Source organism: Aquarana catesbeiana, linkage group LG02 (assembly GCF_042186555.1).
Source record: "Aquarana catesbeiana isolate 2022-GZ linkage group LG02, ASM4218655v1, whole genome shotgun sequence".
Lineage (NCBI taxonomy): Eukaryota > Metazoa > Chordata > Amphibia > Anura > Ranidae > Aquarana > Aquarana catesbeiana.
This window is the reverse complement of record NC_133325.1, coordinates 750,603,955-750,626,859: the sequence shown is the minus strand read 5'-3', so window position 1 is coordinate 750,626,859 and position 22,905 is coordinate 750,603,955. Positions and strand designations below refer to the sequence as shown.

The 22,905-nt window shown below is 44.7% G+C and overlaps 1 protein-coding gene across 1 annotated transcript; it reads right to left on the bottom strand.

The window, feature by feature from the left end:
* Positions 1–1,461: 1,461 nt before the first annotated feature.
* SOD1 (superoxide dismutase 1) lies at positions 1,462–22,196 on the bottom strand. The gene is made up of 5 exons (XM_073617112.1): positions 22,036–22,196; positions 11,719–11,811; positions 6,220–6,289; positions 3,298–3,412; positions 1,462–1,729 (listed from the first exon to the last, which is right to left on the bottom strand). Exons 1-5 carry the CDS (start codon positions 22,100–22,102, stop codon positions 1,622–1,624), a joined length of 453 nt encoding a protein of 150 aa, XP_073473213.1. The 5' UTR covers positions 22,103–22,196; the 3' UTR covers positions 1,462–1,621.
* Positions 22,197–22,905: the final 709 nt, after the last annotated feature.

Here is a 22,905-nt window from a genome sequence, read left to right as displayed (position 1 = left end):
TTGGTCTGAGGTTTGTTTTAAAGCCTTATGAAGCATCTTTTCAAATTGTAATAATATTACTGGGGATACTGAGGAGGCTTGTGGAGAAGTTTGTGAGAGGATTTGTTCTGTATCTGACTCAAATGGAGAGTCTTGCTGTGACATTTTCTGTCTGTGTGAGCGCCCTGATGCTGTATCTTGTGAGGTGACTGGAGCTGCTTCAGCTGCAGTGAGTGCCTGTGAGCTCTTTGTGAGGTGATTTTTATTTCTGCCACGGTTTCCTCCCAGTACCATATTTCCTGCCCAAACTTTCACAGTTTGTTCCCTGGGGCAAAAAGGTTCAAATGGATACCTTTTGAGCCTGCAGGCTCCGCTTTGTCCTTCTCTTCTCAGCGGTGTGGAGCTCTAACAATGCATGTCTGCTCCGCTAGGCTCAGCCTCCTGCCCCCCCAGTGTCCTCATTTTCATGTTCAAGAAACCAGTGGTGAGATGATTTTAGCTTTGTGACATGTAGAATATAATGGTGGCCACACAAAATATTGACACTTTGGGCCCAATTTGGACATTTTCACTTAGAGGTGTACTCACTTTTGTTTACAACGGTCTAGACATTAATGGCTGTGTGTTGTTATTTTGAGGGGACAGAGCAAGTTTACACTGTTATACAAGCTATACACTCACTACTTTACATTGTAGAAAAGTGTCATTTCTTCAGTGTTGTCACATGAAAAGAAACCATTTACAAAAATGTGAGGAGTGTACTCACTGAGATACTGCAAGTCTCAAACATTATACCCCTTGTTTTTTTGACAGTTTCCAGCAATCATTCCTCCCAAGATCCTCTGCCACTGCAGCATGTAGAGATGCCTGTGTACCACATTCAGTATTTTATAAAACAAAAGAAAGCCATTAGTGCTTTGTAAGGAGGACCATCAGATTCTCTTTTTCATTCTAGTTGCAGAGTTTGGGGACAGGGGACTAATTCCCATACCACCAGAGACCTAATATTCTTTTTAGACATGTCACAGCCAGAAGATAGTACACTTTTACTGAACTCAATAGTATATTTTCACATGGGTCTTCCTGTAAAAGCATCTAACAGACATAAAAAGTTGTTACTGGAAAAGTAATTTTGAGTGATACCGTTTAAAGGTTGTCTGCAATTCTTCCTGAACAGGAGTACACCTTATGTAAGGTGCCAAGCACTCCTTTGCCTAGATTCAGCTGTACATCTGCAGTAGGAGATGTATGCAATTATCAGACCTCCAGCTGTTGCAAAAAAACTTTAGGTCCCATGGTGTCATGCCTCATGGGACTTTTAGTTCTGCACCATCTAGAGGTCTGCTAATTGCATATCCCTGCCCTAGGCAATGCTTGGGACCTTTTTTTGGTTCTGGGTCCTTTCAGTTGTTGCTAAGGTTTTTTTTCTCACCAATTCAAAAAAAAAACAAAAAAAAAAAAAAAAACACACACCCCACAAAGTTTAATGTTACCAGTGTTTTTATATAAAATTTTGCAATGCACCAGTTGCTAACAGCACTTGAGATTTACTAGAACTGAATGACAGAACCATACTGCAGACAAAAACAGAACAAGTGTAATATGCAGTGGTTAAACTGAAACAATGACATACAATTCCATTTCACTGGCAAATTCCAATGACTCCACAGGCCAAACGCCCACCAGCATTGCCAGTTATCAGGCTCTCATTGTCTCCACCTTTTCCCAAGTCATCTTCCTTCTCATGGACCTAAAAAAAAAAAAAAAAAAAAAGTATATAACATTGAATATAAAATAAGGAGTACGGTTTTTTTTTTTTTTTATAGGTTTGCCAACTTTGATAGATTGTTTTAAAGACTTTCCACTACAACCTTTTTCTCCAATCCACACCCAAAACTAAACTCAGAGCAAAACTTGTTATCAATAAGGCATATGGAGATTAGCATACAAATAAAAAATATTGGTTTGCAAACTAGAAAGTATTATTACATGACAAGCACCATACCGAATAAGGTGAATTGGCCCTAAGGGACTTTCACTTCAGGGAAGAGTCTTAACACAATTCAATAGTGAAAGACTGGTGTACATTAGAGCAGCATGATCCTGGCCAAAATCAAAAATCACAATTTTTTTGCTTAGAATAAAGATGCGAGGATTTTTTTCTCCTCACAAAAAGTCCAAGTGATATTTTAGGTGCCAGGTACTCTATTGGAGATATGCAGGGTCTAAAAGACCCTGCATGTTTACCCTGTGCTTCACTAAAATGTTTTGCAATGCAAATCACATTGCAAATCATTTCGTGACTGAGCTAGCTGATAACACTGAGAGCTTGACTCCAAAGTAACATCGCTTTCCAGGTCACACAAAGGGGAGGAGTGGACGTGCGTCCCTCTTCCCCTGCAGCCACCGGCAACCCATTATGGAGCTCCCAGGCTGATGGGCAAGCGGAGTCTGGTAAGCATGGTGAGCCACCGGTATCAGGGGTGTGTGAGCGATCGGGCAGCAGTGGAGCCACCCAAATGCTGTCATGTGACAGGCAGGAGCCCGCTTGTCAGTTTCACACACAATCCAGGTGGCTGCAGCCACTGGATTGTGTGCGATAAACAACCTGTGGATGCAGGGGAAAAAAAAAAAAAAAAGTGTAGTTTAACCAGAAAATATCAAATTGCCTCCCATGGAATCATGAAGGATTTTCCCCCTGCTGTAGCAAACTGGACCATGCTTCTGTTTGCCTTCCTTCAGAAGAGTGATTCTCAACCTCAATTGAGGCACCCTTCACAATTTTGTACAACCTCACCCCATTCAAAAAAATGTAAACTAGGTTTTACACAATGCAGCAACACCCACACATGTAGGACACCCAACATAAGAGACAATATATGCTTACAAAGCAAAATACCCCTTTGCACACTGCTACTGACTAGTAACCAGTTTCCCTTCTCTCAGCCAACATGGCCCCAGTGCTGGCGGAGAGGGGAAAACAAGGACAACCTCAGGCATCCAACATCTTCATCAACCACTGACTTCAGCATTTGGATACCATATGGGCCAGCAATCCAAGGTTGTAATGCTGCACAGTAAACCAGTAGCTTTGACCCACCAACTGGCTTGATGACAATTTGTGCATCTTTCCAAGGCACCCCTGGGGAAGAAAAAAAAAAAAACCCACACCCAGAAGGAACCCTGGGGTGCTCTAGATTGATTGTGGGTATAGGATAGTGTATGAAGGTTTACACTCTTTAAACCCAAGTTGCTGCAGGCAATGTACATATTGTTTGTATCTGCACCCTGTAGTGTTTGAGGTGCAGTATCACTTACCACTGCTGTGCGTCCAATGATAGAATGCTCTCCTTTTAAACTAATTAGTTTATCTTTAATATTAATATCAGCAACGCCACCAGCTGATGTTACATTTCCAAGGTCTCCAACATGCCTGAAAGACAAAGACAGCTCAGCTCAAAAAGGACACCTACATAGTTGAACATGCAAGAAGCACCCAGGAGTAAAGGCTTCATTCACAGAAAATGTTCTCTGTACAGTTTAGGCCGGCCGTTTGTTCCCCCCCATAGGCAAGATAAGGCAGCTGGACCTGTAGGCACAATCTAACCACATTAAAGGACAGTGATTGAAATGGGTAGCGTTCCATAAACCTGAAGGTCATGTCAATGTCCTTAGGTTGAGGTAGGAGCACTTACCTGAGCTTGAGGTAGGTTCGCAGCTGTGGCAAACCATCTCAAAGTACATATGAAATTCTAAAAAAAACAAAGCTGAATAAACTTTGCAACTGGCAGGAGTTAGGTTTCTGCCCATCCACTGGTTAATTTATTCTATTGGTCGATGTTAAACCATTCCAAAAATGCCAGGTAGAAAACCAAGCAAAGTCACCAAGTGGTAAAAGAAAAACTAGCTCACAGAAGTTAACCCAAGGCAGGGGTAGGCAAAATTCAGCCCTTCAGCTATTGCAGAACTACAAATCCCATCATGCCTCTAAGTAGTTGCAGCCATTAGTCTTGCAATGCCTCATGGGACTCTGCAATAAAAAAACGGGACTGCTGGAGTATGCAAAGCGAGATGGATTGTATGTGCTACAAAGACCACCCTTGTAGCAAACCAAGAGGGATTTTTAATGAAAAAGTTACTATGCATCATGTGTTTGTTTTTGTTTTTAAAGACATGTATGCTTGTGAACAAAAAGTGAAACCATTGGTGCACTTGCTCAAATTAGCAACTAAAATAAGAGATATAGATATATAAATTATAGTCATAGTACATTATAGTTGACTCCTAAAACAAGTGCAAATCATGTTAACTAGTACACTGAACGCACAATCCATGCTCGACTAGTCCGATTAGTCAGTGAACTGACTCCACCTACTGTATATGCAGAATGGTCACTCACCTTGAGTGTAGACCTACTCACAGGTCTATAGCAGGGATATGCAATTTGCAGACCTCCAGCTGTTCCAGAACTACAAGTCCCATGAGGCATAGCAAGACTGACAGCACAAGCATGACACCCAGAGGCAAAGGCATGATGGGACTTGTAGTTTTGCAACAGCTGGAGGTCCGCTAATTGCATATCCCTGGTCTATAAGAACTTAGTTGGACAATCCTCAAATGTCCACAATCCTCTCCACAGTAAACCAGAATTAGATTGCTTCCCATAGTGTAACGGCCCGTACACACGATCCAAATATCGTATGAAAACGGTCGTCCGAGGAAGAATCGTACGATTTTCAGATCGTGTGTACACTTCCGACAGCAGATCACGACCGTTCAGATATTATTCGATCGGACATACCCGAAAATTTTCCTCATACGATTTGTTTAGTCAGTATAGTTGTCGTCCAAAAATACAATAAATACATTACAACACATGACATCACTTCGGATTTGTGACTTTAGCTATTCAATTTCTACTTCCGACTATCAAGCGAAAGCAGTCGTACGATCTGTCGTATGATATTTGGATCATGTGTATGGGCCATTAATCAATATAACAGTCAATTTAAAGGGGTTGTAAAGATAAAAAATTTTTCACCTTAATGCATTCTATGCATTAAGGTGAAAAAACTTGACAGTACCGCCGCCCCCAGGCCCCCCGTTTTACTTACCTGACGCCTCGAATCTTCGCTGCTCGTCCTCATTGCAGCTCAGCCTGGTCGCTGATTGGCTGCAGTGGATGGATTGAAAGCAGCGCAGCCATTGGCTCACGCTGCTGTCAATCACATCCGATGACGCTGCGCGCCGGGGGGCGGGGCCGAGTGATACAGCGAGCGGCTATAGCCGCCGGCTGCATCACGGGAGCGCGCCCGCAAGCACTCACCACCATGCGAGGGAGCTCGCATTAAGGTGGTAAATGCTTGCGGGGAGGAGCTGAAACAGCCGCCGAGGGACCCCAGAAGACCAGGTTCGGGGCCACTCTGTGCAGAACGAGCTGCACAGTGAAGGCAAGTATGATATGTTTGTTATTTTAAAAAAAAAAAAAAAATTACCTTTACAACCCCTTTAAATATTACACTCATATTTCATAAGGAATCACACATTAGGAAAACATATACTGCGGTCCTCTCACCAGGACTTCAAGTCTTGGTAGCAGCTGGAAGCGACATCACCCAGATGCTGCCAACTGTAGTAGCATCAATTATTAATGCCTGATAACATTTCTGCACAATATATTAAGCGCACTAGTCATCTTTATTTGCACTTGTATTCAATCAACTATGACCTCTATAGGGTTGTAATATTTAGGATTTTAGTTGCCAATTTGAGCAAACTAATGAAGTTTGGCTTCCCCGGTCCTAATGCCACCACCTCTCCTTGTTTGGTTTTATAATCACATCTCCATGCAACAGTGCACAGTCTGCCAGGCCCAGAGGCAGCATATAACTTGATCTGTCCTCGTGCTGACGTAATGACAGACACAACACTGATTAGACACCAGCATGCAGTAATGTGCACAGCTCATTGTACATGTTAGCCTTTGCTGAGATGCCATGTTAGCCTTGATCAGTAAAAAAAAAATATATATCTACCATCTAGGCTTCCTCTAATGTTGGAGAGATAGATTTTTTTTTTTTTTTTTTTTTTTTAAAGACACCCCTTACGCCATCTGATTTTTCTAGAAGTGTGGCAAACACTGATTACTACTAAGTAATTTCTTATTTTACATCTAACATTTACTGTTACTTTGATTTTGAATGACTTCCAGTAAAAAAACTGTATAAAAAGTATATTTACCTCACTTCATCATCTGGACCTCCATGGGTCTTGCCTTGGGGGTTGAAATGTGGACCAGCACTTACACAGCCTGTAGACACAAAACACACATTATAAAACAGATCCAATAAACCAGCTATACAGAACAAACGGGTTTAAGCTAACCATACACCTCGCTGATTACATGATTTTGGCAAGTTAAAGGAGTCAGGCCTTGGTACTATATGGTCAGTAAATCCAAGGGCTATTGTGCCAAAAAGTGTGTGCTGTCAGCCCAACAGCCAGCTGCAACTGAATAACTGCTAATTAGCAGTTGCCTACTCTTGCTTTACCCCCCCCCCACGTCCCGCATTGACCTGCTCCTAGTCTTGCCTGCTTTTTTGCCTGACCTGCTGGACGTGGGGTTTGGTGTCAAGAGTGCTCTGATTACTCCCCATACTGGGTGTGCCTACGCATGCCTACTCACCCTATGGTCCGTATGTGGAAGCTGAACCCCTTTTGGCTCACTACCATGTTGGACCTGGACAGTATCTGGCGTGAATGGTTCCACTTTTTTCATACCAATCAGGGGACAGAGTCGGTGTGGGAAACTGTCAAACATGCCCGCATGATCCTCTCCTCATGCATTAGACACAAGACCTCCTCCAAGATTGCACTTCAACAAGCGGAGGAATATCTGAGATCCCTTGGACTTATCAGTGACCCGTCAGCAGCCAATGCCTCCCTCGTGAGACTGCAATCTAGGCTCACTGACCATTTACACTTTGAAAAGGCCAAACTGAATTTTTTTTTTAGTAAACAACGTATCTGAGCACAGTGAACACGCAGGCAAATTGCTCGCTTACATGGCCCATCTTGACCATAGACCCCAGTAGTTATGCTTCAGTGGGCCTCTGGGGATATGATCAGACCCCTCTCAAGTAGCGGATGAGTAGGCGGTTTTACTCTAACCTATATACCTCCACTGCCTGTCACTCCGACAACCCAACTGAAATCCTTCAGGACATGGACTTTCCCACCCTCACCCAGGTTAAACTGCTCGAGGCTCCCATTACAATTGACTGCATAGCAGAGGCAATGGCACACCTCCCACCCTCAAAAGCACCGGGTTTCCTACGGACTACCCCTACGACCAATTCAGCGAGGTCCTTATCCCCCCCCCCCCCCCCCCCCCACATATACCCACATATTTGACTCAGCCACCCTCCCAACATCCATGGGAGAAGCTCTGGTGGTTTTAATGCCCAAACCAGGGAAAGATCCACTCCGAGTAATACCGCCCCATCTGCCTCCTACAATTAGATGTTGAAATAGCCAAAATTCTTGCCCTGCGGCTAAACAAAGTGATTCTCATCCTAATACACCCTGACCAGACGGGGTTCATGCCCAACAAGAAGATAGTGTTTAATCCCCAGAGGCTCTTCATGAATCTTCAGTCGACACAACATTGGATCCAGCGTAGTGGTCAGCCTGGACACCACCAAGGTGTTTGGTTTGACTCAGTGGAATGGAGTTACCTGTGGGAATGTCTCTGCAGTTTTGGCTTCGGCCCCAACTCCTCTACAGGCTCCCGCTGCCCGAATCCAAGTTAATGGTAGGATTTCAGACCCGTTCGCCCTTTCCCCTGGCACTTGCCAGGGCTGCCCCATCTCCCCACTACTGTACACCCTGGCTGTAGAACCACCTTGCCATCACACCCAGGCATTAACCACTTGCCGACCAGCCACCGTTGTACTGCAGCAGAATGGCAGGGCGAAGCAACGTTATGCCCAGCAGTCACGATCACCGCCAGGCTCCCACGATCACTGCTGACAGAGAACCTGGATCTGTGTGTAAACAGTTCCCTGTTCTCGTGGGGAGAAGTGACAGATCGTCTGTTCATACAGAGTATGAAATGCAATCTCTTCCCCTACAAAGTCCCACCCCTTGCAGTTAGAAAAACACAAACAGGGAACATAATTAACCCCTTGATTGCCCCCTAGTGTTAACTGCTTCACTGCCAGTGACATTTTTACAGTAATCAATGCAGTTTATAGCACTGATCGCTGTATTAATGCCTATGGTCCCAAAAAGGTGTCAAAATTGTCCGATGTCTCTGCCATAATGTCACCATAAGTCCCGATAAAAAAAAAAAAAAAAAAAAAAAAAATTGTTTGGGTGCAGCGTCGCATGACCGAGCAATTGTCAGTTAAAGCGACGCATTGCCAAATCAGTGCTCTGGTCAGGAAGGGTTTAAAATCTTCTGGGGCTGAAGCGGTAAAGGACTCCACGTGGGATGGGTGTCTGAGGTCCTCAGTCTATGCAGACGACATGCTTCACTACCTGGAGGATGCTGGCCCTTCCCTTCAAGTGACTTTGCAGCCTATAAAGCAATTTTGGGAGTAATCTGGACTACAGATCAATTGGTCCAAGTCCCAGATCCTTCCACTGGATGTAGAAGCCCCCACAGCAGACCAAGCCATGCTCCCCCTGGTCAGAGCAAGCAAGATTAAGTATTTAGGAGTACAAATTTCCAAATCCCTCACAGAATACACAAGCCTCAATTTAGAACCCCTATATGACCTCTTGAAAACCAAAACCCAGACCTGGGGTGCATTAACCTGGTGAAAATGATTCTCCTTACCAAACTGCTCTACCATTTTTGGTATGCCCCCTGTACATCCCTACCTGCATCTTTAAATCTATGGAATCTAATCTTAACACTTGTCTAGGGCCCATCCCGACACAAATTATGATGGCACGCTCTGAAGTGTCCAGTCTACATGGTGGCACTGCCCTTCCAGATTTGGCCCTGTACTATGTTGCCTCAGTTATCCCACTTACTACAACCAAATGGATAGAGACAGGTACTCCACACTTGTCTGCGCCTCGATCTCCAGCCCAGTGCCCCGTCCCTTCCAGGTGCTGTTATGTGACAACTGAGAGTCAACAGGAGCTGCATACCATTGCAAAATCTGGCAATTGGCTATGTCCACCACCAAGGCTCCCCATGCATCACACACACCACTGTTGGACAACCCACTTCTGCCCGAACTGCTAACTGTATCCGACCATCATCTATAGATAGATGTCATATTTCTCGTTCAGGTCATGTCAAGCGTTAAAAGACAGGTTCGATGTGCCCAATCATATGTTCTTCCATTATCTCCAACTCAGCCACTCCCAATTCATGACTCAATCCCCAGCTTTGAAACACTGTACCTGGTGGAAGCGATCAATGGCCGTGATCCTAAAAAACAAATCTCCGTATTCTACAACCACCTCATGTTACCGGCAGCCACAGCTCCAGCCCATCTGAAATCCAGATGGGAGACATGGTGGATAAGGACTGGGAAGAGGCACTGGCCTCTTGTAGATAAGTGTCCCCTAAATTGTCCAACCGCCTCACCCACCTTTACATTCTCCACAGGTACTACCCAACTCGCTTATCCAAATACAAACCGGATCATAGACCAGCCCGCCCCAAAAAGTGAAGACCCAGAGGGAACATTCTACCACCTACTATGGTCCTACCCCTCCCTCCAAGGATACTGGTCGCAGGTGAAGTTCATCCATGACCATATGGGATCCCCCTGACCATATGCCCCTGCCAAAGTTTGCTAGGCCTCCTCTCCAGCCCCAAGGAGGAAAAGTATCTTAATATATTTCTGCAGGAAACACTGTTCTTGGTCAGGATGCAAATAGCTAAAACCTGGATCAAAGCAACACCCCCAAGTGGATCAAGGCCGTCAACTCCACCCTCCCATATTAAAAAAAAAAAATAAATAAATAAAAAAAAAAAACACCCACACAAAAAAACCAAACACAACCAACACACACACGCTGTCTAAGTACAACAAAATTTGGGACAGATGGCCCCTCCACCTGCATTGACGACTAATCCCTATTCATCGTGTGCTGGTCTCTTTATCCTCCAACACCGATTCTCTAGACCACAGTCTGCATTTCTCCCCGGATCGATGAATTTACACTATGCAATACTAGGCTGTTTCCTCTATACCTCTCATTAGGGTACAACCAACATTTTATTTGCTCTGAGCACCAAGATGTTGAGAAGTTTGGCCTCCTCAGGTGAACACGTTCCCCAAATGCCAAGATTTAACAATCCTCCCCAGCCTGAGAAACTAGCATCTGTTATCAGCTTCAAGTGGTATGGTGAAGACCAATTCCCCACTGCCAAGGCTGGATTGGAGATCAAGCTAACAGTTACTTGCCTGGCTGGGTAGGGGCACATGCAGGTGGAGAGGTGATAAGAAATATGCAAAGAATTACAGGTGATAGCGACATTTGCCTTGTTCCTTATATGCTCTTTTTCTAGCTAAAATGGCGCTGACTTATTGTTTATGCAATATTTCAAGAACTAGCAAAAGTTTACCATAATAGGAAATATTGTGTAAAGACATGCTGGATTTGACAAATAAAGCTGACGATGCACCATGAGTCACCAGTGTGCCTTAGCCAATGGCAGCTTGCCAAATACTGCTATAAAATGAAATGTGTAAAAGGGTTCCTGTGTGACTCTGCTGAAACTCCTTGCTGTGTACAGAGCTCACCCCTATGTATCGGTACATTTGTAATAAATCTGTCTTCTAATCAACATGACTGGAGTTGACTGATCAGTGAGAGAATGGAATTTTACTGACAAGAGGGTATTTCTGTTCCATGCCAACATCTGTTGGTTGGGAGAGGCCTTGTGTGGAATAAGGTTGTTCCAAATTCCCAAAAGGAGGCCACCATGAGACCCAGGACTTATGGAGAAGCTCAACGAGGGGAGCTTCTTTCAGCTCAAGGTCTGAGGGAGTGGGCTTGGTTTTCTGGAATACCTTTGCTTGGGCTGTGTCTAGAATAAGGCCTAAGTATTCCATGCAAAGGGAAGGTTGGAGAGCAGATTTTTGGATTACTCAACCAGATGTCTGAAGGGTCTTGTGAACTTTTGCAGATAGCAGGGAAACTAGTTCAGAAGACCTCAAAGCACCCTGTGACCTGGATGCCCCCAAGGTGCAAGATGTGAATACTCTGGGCACAGAATAAACCAAAATGGCAGTATGGCTAACTGGAAAGGTTTGCCTCCTACTGCAAAGTGCAGAAAAAGTGCTGATGAGGTGGGTAAATCTGTAAGGTAACTTTAAAGGCTGGGGGGGGGGGGGGGGGGGTCTCTCCCCCTCTGTTTCTTTAGCTTGTACACTTAACATGCACAGAATACAGATACATTCAGGTACTACTAACCTCATCATCAGGTATGAACTGTTCATATCTCAAAAAAAAAAAAAAAAAAAAAAACACCCCACACAAATTTAAACTGATACACCGTTCCACCAACCTTGCTTAGAAAATGATTCACTGTTCAGCGCGCATGCAGCACACATGTAGGTATTAATGGACCTATAGAGTTTCCCTTGGTCATTCACACTAAACTGCAGTGTAAATATGCAAGTAAAAGCCAAAATCCCATTATGAAAGTCATCCAGCAATGGCAAGCAATCACAGCAGGCAGAGTGATATCCAAGTAACCGCACATACCATTAGTGTTATCTCCATATGTGTGGATATGAAAGCCATGCTTCCCATCAGTCAGGCCAGTGATTTGACCGGTAACGGTTACTGGTCCATCTTCTTCCTACATTGAAAGAAAATATGATTAAGATGCAACCCACAAAGCATACATAACACATCAGAAATGGGACATGAATACACAACTGAGAAACTATCACTGGTGAGCACTATACCATCTCTACTAACAAGTGACAGGGTCACCACTCAACTAAACTGTCTGGCCTGGAGAGGTAAAGTTTACAAAAGAACCCTTTTAAATCAGTGAGTCAAAACACAAAGACCATTAGGACTGTTGTACATGGGCTTTAAAGTTCAACTAAGGTCAGTCAGATCGCTTTGCATAGGTGGAACAAGGCAAAACCAATGTACCCTAGCTCTTACAGCACTGAACCATCAGTATCCTTGTAATATAGAACATTTAAACTAGTGCGTTGTAATTCATTGTGAATACCCCACAGTTCTTTACAGAACACCATAGTGCACAAATATGAGCACGCTGGAGCACATTTCAATTTTGCAGCGAGGTTAGGAACTGTAACTTGATTTGTCCCCTCTTAGATTACCTTTCCTAAAATCGTGCAGATTTTTATATACCCTGGTACATTTTACTGGCCTTTTACTGGGGGGGGGGGGGGAGCCCCCCTGAATGCCCAGATTACATGGGGAGCAGTGGCAAGATAGTATGGACTTGAAGTCAGACTTGTTAAAAGGGGTACTATTTGTACATGGTCAACTTATGCAAGCATGCCACTTTAGTTTGTTGTTGAGGCTGCAATTGGGAATTGACAACTTACCTTGTGTTTAGGTATACTAGTCACCCTGCCACTAATGCCCCCAATATTACCTGCTGAACCTTGCTCATTGCTGTCTAGCATTACATCTGGTCTGGAGTTTTTTCCCCTGGCAGCTAGGGGAATCGCTCTGCTCCAGCAATGCCACCACTTGACTTGTCTCCACATCACACAACAGGGCGTACTTAATGGAATGTTCCAACTCAGAGCTGGCCTCCCTAATGCTTTTCCCCCCCCCTCTACCCCGCCTGTCACCCAACTTCTCTGCTTGTGTGCCTGCACCCCTGTATCTCCACCTGCCTCTGTGCTGGCCCCTTCAAGAACCTGATGGGTATGTTCCAAACACGCTTTCAGGTTGAAGATGCTTCAGCCCGGTTTCACACATGTGCAGTGCGAATTGAAGCTCAGGTTTCACTGGGGAGATATAAATCTCCTGTTCAACGGAATCATTGCATTTTAGCTCAGGATCAGAGAGCAGGGAGAGGGGGAGGTGTAGTGAGGAGAAGTAGAAAATCCTTGTTCAGAACGCAATGTATCTGCGAATCAGATGCATTCCCATAGGAGATAACAGGCTTGTAGTTCGCACCGCAATGCCCAAAAAAGCACACGTTTTTTGCGCAGTGCGAATGCAACGCACATATGTGAACCAGATGCATTCATATGAATGCATTTTAAAATGTCCTGCGAATTAGATGCGGTGTAAGCTGCATCTAATTTGCATAGGTGTGAACCTGGGCTCAGTGTTGCCAGCTGCTCCCCTCGATTCAGGACCTGGGCTTCCAAGGAAGCAACCCGATTACATTTTGTGCAGCAGTATTCACCCTCAACTGGATGCTCAAGGAATGCATACATGTCACAAGAAGTGCACCGTGTCACATTACCTAACCAGTTGGACATAGTACCCACTAATTTAATGGGGCTCATCCTAGAAGAGTAGGAATTGTACTCTACCCAAATTTACACAGCCCTTGGCATCCTCTCCTGGTCCTTTATCTTATGGCCCTTGGTGCCTAGGTACTCAGTTACCATCCTTTTTTCCCCCCTCCCCTTCTGACAGCTTCTTCAGTACACAGCCTACCAAGTGTTTTTTGAAGTGGTCGATCCACTTGTCGAAGCTTGTAGGAGTTTGTTCTGACTGTCCTAGGAGGCTGCAGGACCCCTGACCCTCTGTCTGGACAGTGCTGATCACAAACAAAAAAAAAAAAACACACACACCAAATTTTGCATGTGTAGAGTGCCTCCTAGGGCTCTGTTCTATTGTTCTATCAGCAGATTGGGGACTGTGGAAGGGGAGGATCAGAGAAGACAGGATCAAACAGCCTTCTTGCACAATGTGGAAAATACACCCATTAGGTTCCATAGCAAGTATGCTTTACTGCATAGACACTTTTACTGCTTTGAGTTTGGTAACACTTTAAAGTCATTTTATTACATTACTGTGTTTTAACCGTTTGCTTTGTAGAAATGGCAATCAGCTGCAGAACTGATCTGTGTACTCTGACAGTAGTATGGGGCTACACACTCAGAATACATACATCAGTCAGTGCCTGCAGCAGTAGATTTTTCTGCAGATGAGAAAACAAAAAACACCGAGTTTATTGCATTAGATGCATGGGGTCAGTGGGCAGTAGTTCCTATGCTTCAGCATATAATTTCTTCTGGCAGAGATTTTTATCCACATCGATTGATGTGAATGGAGGAAGCTAAATTGCACGTCCAACATTAGGAGTGTGGTAGACACTACTAACGCTGGCCATACACTGTTTTTAGAGGCCCTAAAATGCCAGGACAGTTCAAACACTCCTCAAATGACTTTTGGAAATGTAAACACCAAGGTATTTGCTGAGAGGCATGTTGAGTCCATGGAAGATTTATTTTTTGCCACAAGTTTTTGTAGAGATGATATTTTTTTTTAACTGCTTCTGGACCAGCCGCCACAGTTATAGTGCGGCAGGTTGGCTCCCCTGCACGAGCCGTCGTAGCTGTAGGTTGGCTCTTTAAGATGCCTCTGCCAGCACGTGCCCCTGAAGCGTGTACCTGGAGCCGATGCAAGTGCCCAGCAGGCATGATGACTGCCGGGCACCCACGATTGCTTGTTACAGAACGAGAATGTGTGTAAAGACACAAATTCCAGTTCTTTCAGGGGAGTAGAGACAGATCATGTGTTCATACTAAGTATGGACACCGATCTCACTCTCCTAGTCAGTCCCATCCCCCTACAGTTAGAACACACCTAGGGAACACAGTTAACCCCTTCCCTGCCAGTGTCAATTATACAGTAATCAGTGCATTTTTATAGCACTGATCCAAAAAAAATGTGTCAAGTGTCCGATTTGTCCACTGCAATATCGCAGTCCTGAAGGGGGGGGGGGGGGCCATAAATCCCATTTGTAGACGCTATAACTTTTGCGCAAATCAATATATGCTTATTGTGATTTTTTTTTTACCAAGAATATGTAAAACGCATATTGGCCTAAACTGAGGGGAAAAAAATTGGGATATTATAGCAAAAAAAAAAAAAAAAAAAAAAAAAAAGGAACCTTTTACATTTACTGGTAACTATTTCTGGGAACTTTAATTCATATATTAGTACAACCACACCAATAGAATGGGTGGGAAGTAGGCCTGCCGTCCCAGAAATACTCTTACCGGTAAGTGTAACAGGTTATTTCCTCAAGTCGTCTTCCAGGATGGCACCCCGAGTAGCTCAGGCCTACCTTAGGGCAGGACAACAGCCTGTAGAACTTTTCTACCAAAGGCCAGATCCTGAGGAGACAGCAACTCCACCCTGTAGTGCCTCAGGAAGGTGCTCTGGCTTGACCACGTAGCTGCTCTGCCGATGCTCCAGCTCTTTCTGCCCAAGAGGTCGCCAGAGCCCGAGTAGAATGTGCCTTGAGGCTTGGGGGAGCCGTTCTACCGGATTACTCATAGGCTATAGTAATGGTCTGCTCGATCCATCTTGCTTCGGAAGCTTGCTGACCCTTTTTCTGTCTGAAAAAACTAACTAAAAAAGGTGATTGGATTTCCTGAACTCCTTCACCCCATCCAAATAAAGCAGACAACGTCTGACATCTAAAAGAGTGGAAAGAACTTTCTTTCTCATTCTGAGGATTAGAACAAAAAGACAGGACACAATGCTTCTCAAATACCTGCTGACCCAAGAGGAAATTGTGATATGTTTTTCCAAGGACTCCAAATTGCTTTGAATGCAGGCAAGCTTATTGAACTGTTGGAATGGAGGACATAAGGAGGCCCAATGTTGATATGGACCCCATCTTCTAAATCAATCAACTGTTCCTTGGAGCTGGTAAACAGCGAGAGCTTGTACATGACTGCTGTCCCCCGCATCAGAGGTGCCAAGGCCTTTACCATGATCTTGGTGAAGATCCTCAGAGCCGAGGACAGTCCAAAAAGGAGGGCTCTGAATTGATAGAATATTGTGCCCTCTATCCATATTGTTTTAAATTTATATACACTACTACAAATACTTAAATAACAAACGCCTATAAGAATCTATAAATTATAATACCTTTCAAAAAAGGTTATGGATCAGCTAAAGAGTATATATCTTTTGATTCATTTCAGTGAATGCAAGCAAGCCGCCTGTTGCCTTCTGCTTTATAGCCATTGATCTTCTGTGGGGCTTGAGGTCTGGGTTGGGCTGAGACCCGTGTGGTCTGCACCACAGCCATTTGTCGGTCTGGACATCCAGTCAAGTTCATATCTTTCTAAGTGCATTATACTTGCTTTGATTATCATGAAAATAGCAAAATAATGTACAATCTGTTAAAATTTAATGTAAATTTCATTATGCATTTATTTTATGAATGTAGGATTGCTTCCACTTCCCTATCCCTTGATGAAGACTTTATACAAGTTGAAACGTTTTGGGTTGACTTGGTGGATATGCATTTTTTTTATAACTTCATGTATCCCTGCAGTATATGTATATTATAGGAATGGTACAAGATCAGGACATGAAGTGTCTAGACCAGCCAACTTTAAAACCTGTTCAATAAAAGTTCTTACTTTTTATACACCACTTTGTAATTGTGTGATTTCTATGCAACAAATCCCATGGGAGAGATATTTTTCGACTGCAAAAAATATATATTAAAAAAAAAAAAAAAAAAAAAAAAAAAAAGAAGGACAAAAAGGAACAGGAGCCCATGCTCAACTGGGCCTGCTCCCACCAACACCAGTTCCATGCTTGCAGAGGGCACAGTGGACATCCAGCTGTTTTAAATCTTCCCAGTCTTTCGGCCTGCAAAGACCAGAAATACAAACCAGCCGGGGCCTGCCCCTTCCTCTTGGGTTCCAGCAGCCAGTGTTCTATCAGAATATCACTACCCATCAGAAAATGCAACAGAAGTGATTTTGCGAACAAAATTGCTTATTGCATGTGCTATCCATTCCAATACGGCCGTTCAATAGGTCTCCTAATCTGACAGAACATGAAGTCAGCAGCGGAAATCTTCTTACATGCAGGCAAGTCTTCAATTTCACACTTTATTTTAGCAGTTAACTCGCCTGGGTCCTCAGTGCGGGGTTCAGTTTTTTCCTTTATATAGTTAAATAAACCTGTCAGCTTGTAGTTTTCAATGAACTACCAGAGCGCTGGTGAACGCCCTAGGTCGTTTGACGATTCCTGTCATTGTGTAACTGCCTGCCGCTATGAGCAGACAGATACACTGACAGTCCGCAGGAACCCTGCCTAGCACCCGTGATGTGCTGACAGTGGGTGCAAGGCTTTCCAGACTGCCAATAAAAATAAAAGCACTTTAACCTGCAAAAAGTGTGCATTTTTTTTTAAAAGGTGAACTTGTCCTTCAAAGCAAACATACAGAACTCTAATAGAAAGCATTTCCCAATGCACAAGCCACGAAAGAAAAAAAAAAAAAAAAAAAAAAAAAAAAAAAAAAACAAACAGCCAAGTCATCATTACATAGCAAATTCAACTCTGCCATAGAACACGACACTCATTAACCTATTATGGAATCCTTTACAACATGCCATTGAAAGAGTTGTACACCCTCATTGTTTTTCACCTTAATGCATTCTATGCATTAAGGTGAAAAATCTTCTGTAGTGCTGCAGCCCCCCCCCCCCCCCGTTTTAATTACCTGACATGGATCTTTTCTCTGGCTGGGAACAACCACACCATCTGTAGCTGGTGTCTTGTGTCCTGATTGATAGCAGTGCAGCCATTGGCTCCTGCTGCCGTAAATCAAATCCAATGATAGCGCAGTGGGGCCCAGTCCTGCATTCTGTGTGAATGGACACAGATGCGGGACAGCGTGCACGCACAGGTGTCCACCAAGGAGGGTGCTTCCTCAACATGGACACTTGATGCAGGGAGGAGCCACCAGCGCCGCTGGGGAACCCCACAAGAGGAGGTTCAAGGCCACTCTGTGCAAAACGAACTGCACAGTGGAGGCAAGTATGACTTTTCTAAACAAATGAGGGTTTACAACCCCTTTTAATACATCTGCAGGTCACTGGAACACCGCAACCATTTAACTCTTGTGCTCTAAAATTAGGCTAGATTCACACTATATGCAGGCGTATGACCGTGCAATTACACACTTTCCTGCACAAAAATGCACTGCCGTGTGGGGGTGCCATTAGGAATTAATGCACTGGAAACCACATAACATTATGCAGTTTCCCTGCATCTATGATTTTAGAAGAAGAGGTACAGAGACCTTTTCCCTGCGATTTCCATAGATAATCACAGCCCATTCAAATGAATGGGCTGCTGTGCCCACACAAATGTGTGGGCTCAGGGAAACCACAACAGTGTGAGCCTTACCTTAACTTATCTGGGCAGTCAATTCCTAATGTTGACATCTTCATGAACTAGCATTGACTTGTTTTAATCCTTCAACACCCCAGGGGACCAAGTGCATGTATAGCACTTGGAGTGGTTCAAATCTGCCCCCTTAAAGTGGTTCTAAAGGCTGAAGGTTTTTTTAGTTCCTTCTGCACTCCTGTGACCCGTTTTCAGCAGACAGTGGGCGGAAGCCTGCTGACATCAGAACCAGTCAAGGCTTGAGAAGGATTGCGACCATATGTCGTGATCTGCCCACATGCCTGGACCGGCACCCAACCCAGCCTCTAAGCCTGAGGCGCCCACTCCCACTCCCGCCACAGCCCAGTGAGCGTAGAGAGGGGGGGGGGTGTTGGGTTTTAGAGCAGAGAGCCAGTGACTAACGGTTCTCAGCCCTCTGACAGCAGTGTTTGATTGCTCGGTTCTCCATGTATGAGTCAGCGGGGGGGGCAGATCGATGCTACATCCACTTAGGTAAGCAAAAAGCAAAATTCATACTACTTTTAAAATGGAAGTTCACCCTAAAATTAAAATCTCTAAGGCCCCTTTCACACTGGAGCGGTTTTCAGGCGGTATTGCGCTAAAAATACCGCCTGAAAACCGCCCCTAAACAGGCTCCGCTGTTTGTTCAGTGTGAAAGCCCGAGGGCTTTCACACTGAAGCGGTGCGCTCGCAGGACGGTAAAAAAAGTCCTGCGAGCCGCTTCTTTGGAGAGGGGAAGGAGCGGTGTATTCACCGCTCCTGCCCATTGAAATCAATGGGACAGCGCAGCTATAGCCGCGCTGTACGAGCGGATTTAACCCTTTTTCGGCCGCCAGCGGGGGTTAAAACCGCGCTGTTGTACCGCCGACTCCCCCACCGCCCCAGTGTGAAAGGGGCCTAAATCTACAAGCCAAGACTAACCTATCTAGCCCTATAAACGCAAAAATTGCTATACATACCTTTTCTAAGTTCCTAGGCGGTCCAGTTTCCAGCAGCAGAAGCTCTGTACAGGAGACAGACAACGGCTGGGAAATTAACGGGACGTGACGTCACCCATAAACTTATGGGGCTCCCATTGTCAGCTGCCTCTATTGCACCCACCACCAGCAGCTCAGCATGGGACCGGAGCAGATTCAGAAAAGGCATGTATAGCAATTTCTTCTTTACAGGGTTAGATCGGTTAGTCTTAGATAGTGGATGCCTGTCAATTTACAGATTTTAGTTTAGCCTGAACTCCTACTTTAATTCAGCTTTAACATAGACACGTGTCACATTCACGAAAAGGCATTTTAGCAGATCCACATAGGAGACCGCTACACTAAGCTTGGCTTTTCACATCTGATCCTTCCTGTGTTTCTTGCCTGTTGGTTTTGTCCCTTTGACCCAGTTTTGTTTAACGTAAAGTCCAAAGAGCAGCATGTGACAAGTTACGGTCTCTGCAAAGCTTAGAGGCCTAGCCAGGGTCCTCTGTAATCCCCCTTCACAGTAAGGAGATAAAATCCTTCTGCTACTAGGGGCAGCGAAGGGCAGAGAAGCCACCTTCTAACATATAGCACACAAACCCAGAGAAGAAATGTGTCAACAGCAACCCTTTTAGGACTAAAATAGTCTACAAGTGTTTGGCTCCCAGGTGAAAGCTTTCTGCAAACTGAAGCAGAACATTGAAGTAGGTGGAGGCCGACTCCTTGCTGAGGGAGGATTAGGAAATACAAAGCAGTCCAGGTTATGCAACCTGCAGCCCCGGATTACAAAAGGTGTATGCAGAAGCTTATGCAAGTGCCTGAGTGCAGGTAAACACATCCAGAATTCTCTCTCAATGTGCAATAAAAGGGAGTCTGGAAAGCAGGCAAGTGTCACATCAAGTTCAAAGATCATCCTCTGACAGAACGTCCCAAAGTGACCCCCTGGCTACAGTAAGATCAAGACATAAGCACCCTGTAAAAGAAAAACACCTTGAGGGAAAGTGTGTGTGTTAGAAAGTCAATCTTAACTCTTCTGCAGACAGGGGAGGTGCCACTGGTACCAGTAACTTCATACCAACTAGCAGAAGGAACCCCAGTGCCAGGGACCAGGTACCCAACAGGCCAAAGTGACCAACACCCACCATAACTACCAAATCTGCTGCAGATGGATTAAACATTTTACAGGGTGCAGTCTGTAAAATCCATCCAAGCCCCCGGTTACAGTGTATACTCTGGGTGAGTGATTACCATGGGGAGGAGGAGAAGACCGAAGAAAGGTTTTCCCAGATCACTTTCCAGCACATAAATTAAAGGGCATCTAAAGTTTATTTTTTTTTTTTATAAAAAACATGCCTCCTCCGTGCAGTTGGTTTTGCACAGAGTGGCCCTGATCATCCTCTTCTGGGGTCCCTCAGCGCCGATCCTCTTCTAGAGAGCCGCTCTCCCTTGGGGCACCCGTGCGGGGCGCTCCCTTGTCCTGCGTCTATTGACAGCCAGCAGACCCAGGCCCCGACCCCCAGATCATTCGATTTGATTAACAGCAGCAGGAGCCAATGGCTGTGCTACTATCAATCTATCCAATCAGGACCAGAGACACCAGCTGGAGCTGGTGTGTTCATCCCCGTCACTGGAAACCCAGGGGAGAGGGAAGAGGGGAGAGGGGGCTCCTGAATCACAGGAGGTCTTACACCTTAATACATAAAAGGTAAAAAAACCTTGAGTTTACAACCCCTTTAAGCATGTTTTGGTGAGGGAAAAAAAAAAAAAATATATAATATATATATATATATATATATATATATAATATATATATATATATATATATATATATATATATATATATATATATATATACATACACACACATATACACACACACACACACCTTTGCGGCCTGCTGCAGGTGCCAATATATCAATGGTACCAAAATGCAGATCGCAAATCCTGTGTGTTTGCTGGAGCCGGACTCATGGTACCGCAGTAACGTGCATTTGGGGGCGGCTGTTTTTTTTTTTTGTTTTTTTTTGTTTTTTTTGTAGTGCATGGACTTTGTACATTCCAGTTTAATACCAGCACATTCAAATGAATGCGCTGCAAAAACAAAAAAACAACAAAACAAAAACACTACAAGGGAACGCAGGCCTGTGTGATTCTGGTGTGTAAACAAACGCTTAAGCTGAACGCAATGTGAGGACAATGGCATGCAAGTCAGACAGGAATCACTGCATTCCCGTTAAAGTTACACGCAATTTGCAGCCATTTTGTATCGCCGCTAATCGCACTCCAAAGTTTTGTTACTAACGTAGCCTGACCTCCATATGAGAAGAAAAAAAAAAAAAAAAAAAAAAAAAAAAAAAAAACACACCCTCTATCCTAAGCTAAAATGTATGCAGTTATTTTGGGGGTTGGCCACTAGAGACCTAGCCAACTTCTTCTTTAGAGAACTACAAATCCCAGCAATCCCCTATATGGAAGAGCACAATCTCAGCAAGCCCTTACACGCAGGTGAACCACAGATACCAGCAACGCCGCCGTCGCCAGGCAACGCAGCACTACTGACACCATAAGTGGAACACGTGACAGTTCCCTCCACCCGTCAGTGGCCCCCAATGTACACCGACCCGGGGCCTACAACCCCACACATGACGCAGCAGGCCGGACAGGCCGTGACACGCAGCGGACAGAGGTGAGCTCACACTCCGGGCACAGAGGGCGATACTTGCCTGCTCGAAGCGGACCACGCCGGTCACCTCAGAGCTTCCCTTCAACACACAGATCGCCTTCATGTCTGCAGAGCTCGGTAGGAAGAGAGGAGGGTGTCCCGCTGTTATATAAGCACCCTGACGTCACCGGAGACGGCGGGGAGTACCAACCAATGGAAACGCAGCTCCCGAGGGGCACGAACCAATGGAACCACGCCCGGGGGGGGGGAGGGGGCACGTGAGGTGACCCGTTGTGGAGACTGACAGTTGTCTGTCAGAGTGAGCGGCTTAAGAGGGGGGGGGAGGGGTTATCAAACATGAACGTCTCACCAATCGTAAACACTAAATAAAAAGTGTCATACATGTTCATGTGTGTCTGTGGTCACACTGTGAGGTCATACAGGCATTTCAAGGATTTCTAGCCCACTCCTATGAAATCTTCAAGTTTTCAACCACTTCAATACCAGGCAATTCTTGCCCAGGCCAATTTTCAACTATGTCACTTTTTAAATGACAATTGTGCAGTCATCCATCACTGTACCCAAACAGAATTTTTATCATTTTGTTCCCACAAATAGAGCTTTCTTTTGGTGGTATTTGATCACCTCGGTGTGTTTTTTTTTTTTTTTTTGCTAAGCAAATAACAAAAAGACCTAAAATTTTGAAAAAAATAAAAAGTTTCTGTTAAAAAAGAAAGCTGTAAATAAGTAAGTTTTTTCCTTCACTGACGGGCACTGATAAGGCGGCACTGATGAGGTGGCACCAATGAGGTGGCACTGATGGGCATTGATAGATGGCACAGATGGGCACTCATAGGTGACATTGATGAGCACTGAAAGGCTGCACTGATGAGTACTTATAGGTGGCACTGATGGACCCTGTTAGAT